This window comes from Equus asinus, chromosome 3, assembly GCF_041296235.1.
Source record: "Equus asinus isolate D_3611 breed Donkey chromosome 3, EquAss-T2T_v2, whole genome shotgun sequence".
Taxonomy (NCBI): Eukaryota; Metazoa; Chordata; class Mammalia; order Perissodactyla; family Equidae; genus Equus; species Equus asinus.
This window is the reverse complement of record NC_091792.1, coordinates 106,883,768-106,897,265: the sequence shown is the minus strand read 5'-3', so window position 1 is coordinate 106,897,265 and position 13,498 is coordinate 106,883,768. Positions and strand designations below refer to the sequence as shown.

At 33.6% G+C, this 13,498-nt stretch overlaps 1 protein-coding gene across 1 annotated transcript; it reads left to right on the top strand.

Annotated features, from left to right (window-relative positions):
• The first annotated feature begins 4,241 nt into the window (after positions 1-4,241).
• On the top strand, positions 4,242-9,661 carry CSN3 (casein kappa). Its single transcript, XM_014847264.3, has 3 exons — positions 4,242-4,295; positions 7,970-8,002; positions 9,200-9,661. The coding sequence occupies exons 1-3, from the start codon at positions 4,242-4,244 to the stop codon at positions 9,659-9,661; spliced, it is 549 nt and encodes a 182-aa protein (XP_014702750.2).
• The last annotated feature ends 3,837 nt before the right edge of the window (positions 9,662-13,498 follow it).

The window sequence follows — 13,498 nt, the reverse complement described above, 5'->3', positions numbered from 1 at the left end:
GATTCCTAGCATTCCCAGGTGAAATATTTTCCTGCTAAAACAATGTTTTTAAAGGTCTTCTGGGTCTCTGGAACTTGTGAATTAAATAAATAAAGACTCAACTGAAAATCATTGTCATTCTATTCTATGGCTCTAAATGAATGGCTGAGATATTGCCGTGTGGAATAGAACACCTTCAGAATCTGGGGATTGACCAGATCATAATCTTCCAACTTTCACCTGAACCTGACAACCAAAGGAAAACAGTGTGACTAAACAGTCCAAATAGAATGGCTAGTCTTATTACTTTAAAAGCTTTTTTTGTTTTTCAGTTTTGAAACTCTGCCATCTTTCTCTGAACAGCAGAAGCCAACTATTCTGAGAAATGAAAAATCTCAACTTACTCTGTGCAAACTGAATAAGCTTTCTAGGGTTCTGAACATTGTTCCTAACTTTCTAAGACATGAAATAGTTCTAAGAAAAAGACAGGAATACAAGAATAACTACAATGCTGACATTATTTCTTGTTTGTATTCTGGCAGGCTTACATTGATTCCTGTAAATACCTCAACCTGGTCAGGACTTCACAGTTAAAGTGAAGTCACAGTTAACATTTTTCCCAGAGAACTGCAAGCAAAAGAAAATATTCTTTCCTGAATTATCTAGGCAAATTATTTGCTTAGCTGTATTTTACCAAAATATCCCCTATATTGGGAGTTTTATGGTATATACTCTGTAAGGCAGAATGAGCTGTTCTTGAAACAGAACAATTATTGCCCAATTCAATAATTTGCTTGTACACCCAGAATGGATCACCCGTATTACTAAAATTTAAAAATCTAGAAACAACTTCGATTCATAAGAGGTTAGTCGATCAACAAGTATATATTAAATGCTTATAGGTTGAGCTTACTGAAGAATATATGTTGCAGCTCAAATGCAAATGGCCCCTTTCTTTATGCTGATTAAAGTATTTCCTATTTGGATTTGACTTGTAAAAAGCTGCTCTTGGGTATGTAAGAGATGGGTCAGTTTTCTAGTTTTTAAAATGCAGTAGTTGCGATTCTGGAAGGAAGAATACCAACCACAGCTTATAATATAAGTACAGTTGCTTGCTATTCAGGTTCTTAAACTAAAAAGAAACACTTAAAATATAAAAGCTATTTTCCATTTTAACAATAGCTTTCTATTCAAATTTAAATTCAGGTGGGATTAGTTGATTAAGAATGAAATTAATATTTTTAAAATTTCTCTATATCTCTTCATAAAACATAAAAATTCTTTCTCTAAAATGTGTGAATAGCCTCTTTTCAGACTTTGTGGATGACAACTCTATTTCCCCCTCTGAATTTCATTAACTAAGACTGACCCAAAGATGACCCTGCTGTCATCAAATCTTTCCTTTTTGCCATCTTCCTATTGGGTAAAATGTAGGAGGAAAATAAGTTACTGACACAAGACACTAAGGCCTTTAATTAGTCTTCAGTTATTTACCTTGAGTCTTCTCTACAGTTGAGAGGTCAACTCAACCCGCTGCCAAGCAAGACTGACCTGCAAAAGAAAAGGTAATCATATTGAAATGTCCAGAGAGAATGATTCCTTTTCACTGGAGGTAGTACTAACACAACCCAATTATTTTAGAAGCACATTTTCTTCCTTTTAGCTTTTCTTGTTAAGCTTGAATATGCTTTGACATCATTTTTAAAGTAGTTTCTAACCTAAATCTTAGATTCTAGATGGTGTTATGAACAAATTTATTTTTAACTTCACTTTGGGTTAAAGTCAGGGTTTAATACTGGCTAAACCACTGAAGACAATGTAAATCCTAAAAAAAGAAAGTGTCCAAGTCAATGGAACTATTCCCACAGACAAATGTGGAGGGCTAAGTTCTCAGGAAAGTGGATATGTAATAATAACCCAGATTGATTTCTTAATTAATTTCAAATTTTATTTCTAAGAGTCATAATTTTGTTATAGTATTAACTATTGTTTTAAAACATGTCCTTTATATCCTCGTGAAAGCTGAGCAGTTCTACTGTTTCACAAATTATTTCTGTCTTACCAAGTGATCGAGGCAAATTCAAGTACTCACTGGTTTAAGTAGTGGAGAAGTAAAGTATGGTCTTATCTCTCTGATTTCTGTTTATGCTAAAAGGAAAGAATTACTAACATTTTACAGAATGGTTATGTGTGTGTTATATATTTTTGTGAGAATTGAAAAGGAGCTTATGATTCACCATGGAAATATTATTGTTCAGTTTATAATCTTAAAAGTTAACTGGTAACTATAATATTGTTGTCTATATTCACTATATTATATTATAATCATCAAATTTGCTAAGAGACTATGTCTTAATTACTCAAATCACAAAAAAGAAATGATAATTACATAACATGATAAAGGGGCTAATTATCAGTACAATGGCAGTCATATTACAATACATAAATGTATCAAATCAACATATTTTACACCTTAAATTTATACAATGTTATATGTCAATTATGTTTCAATTTAAAAAAAGTTAATTGGCAAGTGAAGAATTAACAGAGAACTCTGCCCCTTTCAGTGAAACCAGTTTGCTGTGAGTTGTTCGAATTTGATTCCACCTGAGTTCTTTTCCATCCTGTAACATGCTATCAGAGGCTCTGAAGTCAGTTTAGTAGACGGCCTTCCTAATCATGATTACCGACAATCGGAGGCAGACGGAGTCTGATGAGCTTCACTTTCCCAAGCCTGGACTTTTACTGTGGGCCTCTTTTGTAAAACTCAGTCTGTAGGACTCAAGTCTATACAAGTCTGACAATAACGATAGTTGCAACAAGATGTAGTTAGTATTTACTTCACCAATACAATATGTACTTAAATATTAAAAGTTTGATGTGTTATACATATCTTTCTAAAAATATGATTTATTAAAAAAGAATCAAGCAGACGTGACAACTGTACACTCCTTTAGAAAGATAAGGCTAATTTATTTCTTTAAATATCTCATTCAAAGCCACTGTAACTGTCATATCTATATTTCTTATTAAAGCAATCGAGCTAATTATATCATTAATGATTCCTGGAGAAGCAGATGATGAAGAATGCTGTTTCAGACCACCCCTCCCCCACAATCCAGCATGTTCCCGTTAGATTGATTGTGGAATTACAGAATTTTAGAAATCACTTAGTTCAAACTCATTTTACAAGTGAGAAAGGGGAGGCCCAGGCAAGAGAAATTACTTGGCCAAAGTTACACAAGTGGAGGTAAACCCTGGGCCGGAACTCAGTCTTCCAAAGGAATGTGTAGTCGCATCAGTCTCTATTCGAAAGCCACTAGCCTCATTTCTGATGTCTACAAAGCCATGCCTAACTCTAACCTGCCGTTCAAAGGCTCTCCTTTTTTCTGCCCTAAACTTTCTTTCCAAATTTATCTTACCCTTCTCATAAAACATTCCATTCAAAATGTCCATTGATAGTCCTAAGGCTTTCTCTCTACTTGAAAAGATTCCCTCCCTATTAATCTCCACATAGGTAAGTCCCACCTACATGCCATTTCCTACATAAAGAATTTGTTGAGGGGCTGGCCCAGTGGCACAGTGGTTAAGTGCGCACATTCTGCTTTGGTGGCCCCGGGTTCACAGGTTCAGATCCCAGGGGGTGGACGTGGTACCGCTTGGCAAGCCATGCTGTGGCAGGCATCCCACATATAAAGTACAGGAAGATGGACATGGATGTTAGCTCAGGGCCAGACTTCCTCAGCAAAAAGAGGAGGATTGGCAGCTGATGTTAGCTCAGGGCTAATCTTCCTCAAAAAAAAAAAAAAAAAGAATTTGTTGATTCTCCTGACTGAAACCTTCTATCTGTAGAAAATCACTTTTGTGGCATTTTCCACTTTCTTTCCTCTCACAGTGATTTGTGTATGTTACAACTCTCTTCCTAAAATTGATGCTACTTGTTGACAAGATCAATTCACCTTGATAATCTCAATTTGGCATAATGCCTTGTTCTTAATAGGTTCTTAGTATATGTTAAATGAATAGATGATTAACCTTGTAATGATACTTTCAGTAATACAGCCAAAAATTAAAGTTCAAAAAACATTTACTCCAAGTTTGGTTTTCTAATGCTTTTGATAAAATAGATTTTCCACATTGGCTAAATGTACCCATAAATCAGTTTGCTTTTTTTTCCTTGAACCAAAAACAGTTGTTCTAAATCATTCCTAAATTGTTAGTAACAAATCCTTTCAATTTAATTTTTATTTTCAGGTGCAACGATGAAGAGTTTTTTCCTAGTTGTGAATATCCTGGCATTAACTTTGCCTTTTTTGGTGAGTTAAGTTCATCTATTCAATCTGTATCAAGACCTTAAGAAAATTTTATTTAAAAGCTCTAATTTTTCATATTTCTAAATATAGTTGTACTTTATAGAACAAAATAACTGCATACTAGCTATATTTTCTTAAAAGTAATTTATTTTTGAATTCATTTACATTATAAAATTAAAGTCATGTTCTTCTGGATATGCTTTTAGTTCCTAGGAATTATGAAATTACACTTTATCATGTATAGTAAACCTTTACAATTCTCATACTATAGAGAAAACACATTCTGGGGGAAAAAACAATACTGAAAATATTTTTTTTGAGGAAGATTGGCCCTGAGCTAACTACTGCCAGTCCTCCTCTTTTGCTGAGGAAGACTGGCCCTGAGCTAACATCCTGCCCATCTTCCTCTACTTTATATGTGGGACACCTACCACAGCATGGCGTGCCAAGCAGTGCCACGTCTGCACCTGGGATCCGAACCAGCGAACCCCGGGCCACCAAAGCGGAAGGTGCAAACTTAACTGCTGCACCACTGGGCTGGCCCCTGAAAATATTTTTAAAGTATAGAATGCCCTAAAAATAATTCATAAAGGATAAATATAGAAATCATAGTCCAGGATCAGGAATTCTTTGAAATTCCTATATCATACAGATTCCAATCTCTTTAGGGACTAAAACCTTAAGAGATTAAGAGTTTGCTTAAATTTTTCCACCAGTTTCAAAACCTTGACACATCTATCTTTAACATTCAAACATTATGGCATCTTTTGTTATACTCTTCCCATTATGTCAACTGACTGAGTCCCTCCCAGGGATCACATCCATAAACAACTCTATGGTTTTCAGGCATTTTCTTGAATTACATGCTGTGTTTTAAGGCTACTGGATCAAGATAAAAAGATGCTTTTTTTTGTTTTTAATTTTTTTGACTTGTTTGCTTTGTCGTTTTGGCTCTTGCTCAGTTTGATTTTCATGCTGATTTGGGAATCCCAAGCACTTATGTGCCAACAGCAAGGCAGGAAGGCAGATACAAGATGATGCTATATGACCTCCTCTTAGATTGTAAAATTTTGCAAGGCTCCAGCCCTTGTTTCATAATTCATTATTAAATTTAGACTTGCTTTTAAGTTAATATCTATTAAACAGTTTTATTAGGTAAATTCTTGGTGTCAAACTTTCTAAAAATGTAAATGACTTTCACATTTACTTTCTTTCATTTATTCTTTGAAATTCCATTCTATTGTGGCCACTTGCACATTTAGAACTTCGGTTTTCTCTTTGAGTGACAGGCATTAAAGTTTAAATCAGAAAATGATCCACAATTGCCTGCCTTATGGCAAACTCTTCTTGAGCTACTTGAGCCTGCTCTAGCTCCCCAGCCACTCCTTCCCATTTTCACAGAGGCTTCAAGCCCCTTGGACGTGAACAAATAACTCAAAAGAAGAACGACAGTGTCTACACTTTACCATTCAATCTTATGAGTAGCCAAAATTATGCAACTGAAACAGCAATGTGATAACATCTTTTAAGTGCTAATTTATCCCTTCTTTCCAAAATAAAAATAGATAAAATAAGATTTATTACCAGCAATTATGAGTGAACTATACAATCTTATAGTCTATTGGTGGCATTATAAGTTGGCACTTTTTTGTACAGCAATTTGATAATTTTTATTGTTGAGGAGGGGTAAAATCCCCTTTCTACCCTTTTTGTGCTCTTATGGCTGAATTAATAATAAAACTGACACAAGACCAGATTAACAGCAGAGAAACCCAATTTAATATGTATGTACTGGAGATCATAGAGAAATGATGCTCAGAAAGTGAACAAAGCAGGCAGTACCTATATCTTTTACACAAGGAAACAATAAATTTGTGAGGAATGACAGGACAAAGAAACTTATATTTGAGGTACATAATTAGTGAGGATTGATTAACTCTGCTTAAATGCAGAGTTTAGGCTTGAGGTAATAAATTAAAAAGGTTTGTTTCTGCAGGCTTCTTGGCCCCAAATTCCCTAGTTCTGGTGATAAGATTGTAGGGAGAGGACCTTTCACAGGAGAGATTCATTTCTGCTTTCAGGGGGAACAGAGACAGGAGGGTCAGAATGCCATTTCTGCTTCTCAAGTAACTTTAATTCCAAGTAATCAATGTGCTATTGTGAGATATTTTGTGGTGGCCTCCCCAGGGCCCAACACTAGCAAATAACTTTTGTTCCCCCAAAGATCACATCTTTGAAAAACTGTCTTAAGGAATAAATGAAAATTATTAAAAAGGCCATTGGTATACAGATCTTATTCATCTGATTATAATAAAACAGTTTTTTGAAAGAAGACAATACTTAACCATAAAGAATAAAAATTTCATGACACAATCACTGATTATTTATTTTTCAACTACACATATGTAAGTACAAAAAGTGAGATAAATGGAAAAATAATGAGGGATCATGCTTCTTGAAAAAAAGCAAGATACAGATACTGAAATGAACATATACCAGGAATACATATATAGATTGATATTAAAGTAAGATGTCTAGATTATCAGAATTTTTGTGTAGGTAAACTTTCTATAATATTCATATTTTTTAATTTTAAACTGATTTAAGTGTATTAAAGTGATTTAATACATTTAGAGAAAAGTCTCTGTCTGAACACACCCCGAATTTTATTATTTAATCAAATTTCTGATTTTCTGTACCTACACCTTCCAAAAAGTTTCTAGAGTCTTTTTATATCCAAAAATATGTGTGAAAAGTCCTAAACTAGAATTGTCTTTTAAAAAACATTTAATATAGTGACCTCATCCCAAAAGTTTACAAAATCTTCATGAGTTTTTAAAGCTTTATATATACGTGCCTATGGAAATTGTCTTTTCACTACTGATTCCCTATGCATGTTGCAATCTAGAATTAAGAAAACTACCATAAAGATAAATGAAAGTTGATTTAAAAACACTATTATCTATATAACATTTATATATTGATGTTATGCTAGAGGCAATTCTAAGTAAACCTCATAAATCATCTTAGTAGGGGAGCAGAAAAAGACAAAATACGCTAAATGCTCCTCTTATTTTTAAGAATGTACATTCAACACAAACTGAATTTATCATTCATATTTTTCATTCAAGTAAATATTATGTACATTTGTTGGCACAGTGTTCAGATAATCAAATTATTTTCAACCATGAATTTTTCTGCCTAGGTGGTGATTTTTAAAGACAATTTAACCACGCAGTTTATTATTACTAATTTAAGTAGTACATTGCTGTCACTTTTTTTTTTCTGCCTTTTCTCCCCAAATCTGCCAGTACATAGTTGTATATTTTTTTTAGTTGTAGGTCCTTCTAGTCGTGGCATGCAGGACGCCGCCTCAGCATGGCCTGATGAACGGTGCCATGTCTGCGCCCAGGATCCAAACCGGTGAAACCCTGGGCCACTGAAGCCGAGTGCGCAAACTTAACCTCTCGGCCATGGCCCCTGCTGACACTTCTTGAGTGGTTCACAGGTCTTATAGATTAAACAATCATAGAAAATACTTTACAATATTTTACAATATTAAAATAAAAACAAAAAAAATGTTTTGCCTTCTTAATTTTTAAAACCATAAAAAAACTAGACTCTGTCTTGCTTTTTTTTAACTTTTAATTTCTTATTACTTCCGTGAATCTCCCCAGGGTGCAGAGGTGCAAAACCAGGAACAACCAACAGTAAGTTTATTTTAATTATTTCTGTTAGAAATATGAACTCTAAAGTATAATATTCCGCAAAGTTCAATGACATTAAAATGCCTTCTGTCTAAAAACTAAATGAATAAACTCCACAAAATAATCTAATAATCTTTGTAAAAAACATCACTTTAGCAACCAATCATATGAACTGAGCTCAGTTCATCTGAAAATCTTGGTTTCATTTCATAGTCCAAGTCACGTGCTTTTGGTTTTCATGTATATTTAGTAACGTGAGAAAACTCTCTCAGAATTTAATATTGGGAAAAAATGACAACAAAAGCAAAACTCGATATCTCTATTGACTAGATTTTAAGACTTGGGGAAAGATCCTGCTCTGATCCATCTTTGAATACTTCTCGTACGCCTGTATTTACTTTCTCCTTTTGTTTCCCAAATATGTTTGAATGAACACATTAAAATATGTCTCTTTTCATGAGAAATGCTTGCTCTGCAGTGCAATTTTGCTGATTTGTTTCTAGTCATATGAAAAGGTCTAATGACATCTTTTTATAACTGCACATAATCAATAAAACAGAGGCAAACAAAAATAGAAAACTCCCTCATCTTTAATGTATAAAATTAAGCTGAAAAGAATCTAAAGTTTAGATCCAGGAAGGCTCCCACATCACATTATTTTACTATTCTGCTATAATTAGTTTAGAAAAAAATGTGTCCTCAGCCTAATCTCTAGATAAATAAAATTTGTAAACAATTACAAATATGTGGTGAAAAAACATATTCACATACAAGCACACATATGAAAAAATATATATACATATATATGTCTGTGTGTGTGGTATGCTTATGTATAGTATGTCAAAGTTCTCTGTGAGATCTTTCTTGCTGTTGTATTTATTATAATGCCCAACATTTACCGAGTACTGTTCATATATGCCAAGCTCTGGGCAATGTGGTTTATATTTATGGATTACCTCATCTAATTTGTCTGAAACTACTATTATTTTTAACATTTAATATTTAAATTTGTTGAAAATCAAGAAGTGGGAGTGTTCAAATCCATATCTTGTAAAATAATATAGTTGCTGGGTTCACTACTTCCAATACTGTATTCAACATCAAATGCTATAAAATATTATTTCAAAAAATTCTGCTTTAAGATATCTCAATGTTCCCGCCTATAATAATGCCATTCTGCATAATTTATTCTTTTTGCAGTGCCGTAAGAATGATGAAAGGTTTTTCGATCTGAAAACAGTCAAATATATCCCAGTTTATTATGTGCTGAATAGCTCTCCTCGTAATGAACCCATCTACTACCAACATAGACTAGCTGTACTAATTAATAATCAACATATGCCTTACCAATATTATGCAAGACCAGCTGCAGTTAGGCCACATGTCCAAATTCCTCAATGGCAAGTCCTGCCAAATATCTACCCATCCACTGTGGTACGTCATCCACGCCCGCATCCATCATTTATTGCCATTCCTCCAAAGAAACTTCAGGAGAAAACAGTCATCCCTAAGATCAATACTATTGCTACTGTTGAGCCTACACCTATTCCTACCCCTGAACCAACAGTGAACAATGCAGTCATTCCAGACGCCTCCTCAGAATTCATCATCGCCAGCACACCTGAGACTACCACAGTTCCAGTTACTTCACCTGTGGTCTAAAAACTCTAAGGAAACATCAAAGAAGACAACAAAGGTAAGTGAGCAAAAGACAAAAATGAACAATAGACAAGATTCATGAATTTATCAATACAATCATAAAATCTGTAATAATATAAAGGGATTAAGTCTATTGAGAGCAGGCAAATGGGCTAATTATAATTTTAATTTGATGGTGCCATACAATTATTACACTAGACTCTATTCCAGCAAGAAAGGAAAAATAATCTTATTTTACAAAATGAAGGAAAAATGGGGATTTTATTATCAAACCTTTCTTCAACAATTGGAACACTCCTAGAATCTATCAGCTTTATTTCAATGCTACACACACACAAAGACAATAGAGTTAAGTACTATGTTAAACTCACGGGTTTTTTAGTCTCAAAAATGAATTTTCTCAGAACAATTTTTATAGGATGTGAATTTAAATACATTTTAATTGTTTCACAGTGTTCTTGCCCTCGAATTTTAGTAGGAAGAGAATGAAAGGCATAATATGTTTCCCATGCATTCCTTTATTTCAGACATCATTTCTGAAAGAATCCCTGAACTTAGCACCTCAAATTTCTCCTATTCTAAGACAAATCTATAGAAGAATTCTCATTTCTAACTTGAAAAGTACATACATATTAAAAGGATACTTTCAGAACCTTAAATGTGATGCAAATTGTTTCTACGTATTATTTGAATCAATAGATAATGGCAGAGTCTAAAATAATTTGAAACTTATAGGAAGAAGGTAAACAGGAGAAAGATTAATAAATAGAAAATGACCAAAGGGTGTGAAATAATTTGGGGAGACAGCTACAAAATTTTGGGAGTCTTTACAACTCATATTTTTAGTGCATCACACTGTCTACGTGTTTTATGACCTAAAATATAACGCAGTGACCTGTAATATGATGGTAATAGCTTTAGACCGGAGAAAGCTGCTTCTTCCATCTTACTCCATCTTACAAGTCATTACTCTCTCTGAATTTTCATTTTCTCATAATTTTGGTTGCTATGGGATTCAAGTGAGAATGCGTATTACGAAAGAATTTTAAAAGTTGATCCATTTGTAAAGTGTAATGCATTAGGAAAGATAAAGTAAAATTAATAAATACTAAAATTTACTTTTAGCAAACATCTCAAGTCTTTACTAAATGACAAAAACTTTACATAATTATCTCAGTTTATTCCTATAGCAACCATAGGGAACAGATTATATTACTATCTTGAGTTCACAAGTGAAAAAAAATAGGCCTGTTGATGTTAAGTTACTATAGCTAGAAAGTTCCAGACCAGGAGCCACACTAAATCTGTTTGATTTCAGATAATGAGGCTTAATCATTATGCCACCTATTTCCATATGGGCTGTCGAATTTGCAGAAAAACAGAAAATACACTATGGTTTCCTTAGGTCTGCATATCTGTAAATTGTATTATTTAATTGGTTTTTAATAGAACATCTAGTAAGAAAAAGAAGTTATTAAGCTGGATAAGTTTTTGACTTATTAAAATTTAGAAAACAAAATGAGAAAATTAATGGAGACAACATGAAAGGAAGTAATTTAACGTAGTTATATATTTTATTGATCCAAAATATATTATTACATAATTATGTTTTTAATAGAATAATAATTATTTCAATAGTTACATTTGTTCAAAATGCATGAACCTAAATTTCTAAGTTAAAATCACTGTATGTCACTTATAAGGATGCAGGTAAAAGAGAGCATCTTTCTGTATATATTAGGTGAAGTCAATTATTTTCAGCTCACTATATGTCAATTTTGAATATTTAAATTTAAATATTTTATTTGATAAACTCTTTGAATACAGACATATAAGACAAATCATGGAAGCTAAATAAAAGTCTACATATCATGAGAACTGTTGACATGTTATGAACTCAATTCCTAAACTGTCATCATTTCTTATAGGTCTTGCTGAAACCACATGACTACTTCAAACTCTGCTTTGACCGCTTGTCTGCCTCAGTCAAGAGAGAATGTGATTTTCACAGATTCTGCTTCTTTCTCTTCTCCCTTTACATTTTACATTCATGCCACATTTAATTTTTTGATTCTTGCACAATAAAACCAATTGAATGCAACTGGATCTCTTCACTCGGGAGGAGTCTGTGGCTACGCCCCAAGGATCTTCAAAACCTTGAGATTCCAAGACAAATTTAGTGTGAGTCTGAGTACACAAACTGATCTGGGAACAAAGTCCATAATTTCATTTGATTCTCAGGGTCCATGGTCTAACACTGGTTAAAAATGCCTTCTCCAGGATGACACTGGAACATCTAAATTTATGGCTAAGTCATTGGGACCAGAGAGGAACTGATCCATGATGTTCCAATCCAGAGGACCACAAAGTGACTCTTGGGAGTCATAGAACTCTAGAGTTAGCATTAAATCTAAGTGCCAAATGCATTGCTAACTCTGGTCTAGATCACTCCCAAGAGCAAATTCTGGGCACAGGCAGGCTACAGTTGACCACAACTACAAATAAATACGTGGCACAATTACAAGAGTTGACAGAGATTCTAGACCCGCGTGACCAGTTTCCTCTAGACTAGAAGTTACAATCTCATATCTGTCCAAACACAGACACACACACACACACACACACATGAGAAAGCTTCCGGAATTGAGGTCTCCAGTCTACAAAAACTGGTGAATACTCAAAGTCCAAAAATATGACATAATCTTTTCCCTAAACAAATATTGCAAGGAAAATGACCGGGTCATTTATGTGCTTGCTTCATATTTAACACATCATGCCAGGAAAAATACAAATGACTCAGTCCTTACGAAGGCCCTACTGGTCATCCAACTAATCTTTTCCTGTAACCTCAACAGATGTGCTCTTACTAGGAGTGACTTACAGGCTTTTACCTGCTCTCACAGTCTAAGGCTGGAGTCTGGAAGAGAGGCACGCTCAGGAACATGGCATGGCCAGGCCTCACTTGTTATGACCATTAATAACATTAATTTCTTGAAAAACAAAGTAAAAACATAGAAGAAGTAGAATTTACTTCAATAGTTAAACATTTATCATCTACTATGTACAAGATACTGTTAAAATTACTGTGGGATACAAAACAATAATAATATTTAATAATAAATGCTTATACAATACATATTACAGGTCAATCGTCTATTTGTTTACATGTATTTACTCATTTAATACATACTCATGGACTACATATTGTTGTCATTATTATTAGAAAGAGAAATAATCTTCCCCAAGTGGAGGTGAGAGTTGAACCCAGATAATTTTTCTTTAAAGTTCATGCTCTTAATCACGTGAACACTACTATAAAAGCATTTCCAGTCTGGTAGTTGAAATAAGAATATGAAGCAGAATAATTTGAAACAAGAAGAACAGTCAAGTATTAATATTGTCTCATGTTAATATAATAATGATATATCTAGCTAAATAACATTAATAATAAGACTTGTTAAAAGTATGATTTTAAGTTAAATAATTACCTCCTTGGTATGATGTTACCCCATACTTGTATCTGTTGAATTAACTAGGTGAAGTACTCTGCATACCTAATATTGCATAGTAAATCCCTCACCTACCATTTATATGTTAAGACAATACATTAATAAACTGGCTATTTTGGATTTTCTTAAATTATTTTCAGATGTGATGGTCCATCTAAGTGGAGGTGGTTTGTAACTAATGAGAAATTGGGTCTTTAGCACAGAAAAGAAATCCAGAGATTCAATCATTCAATCATCAATTATTTGCCAAGTGTCCACTATGTGAATATAGCGTGTTTCTTCCCCACCTCTAGGACTTCATAGTCTAATGAGATTTAGAAAAACATTTTAT

Bases quoted from the DNA above. Each gene is read 5' to 3' on its own strand.
- CSN3 (XM_014847264.3), top strand. From the start codon at position 4,242: ATGAAGAGTTTTTTCCTAGTTGTGAATATCCTGGCATTAACTTTGCCT. The intron at 4,296-7,969 runs GTGAGTTAAGTT...GAATCTCCCCAG, and splicing joins CATTAACTTTGCCTTTTTTG to GGTGCAGAGGTGCAAAACCA. The intron at 8,003-9,199 runs GTAAGTTTATTT...TTCTTTTTGCAG, and splicing joins AAAACCAGGAACAACCAACA to TGCCGTAAGAATGATGAAAG.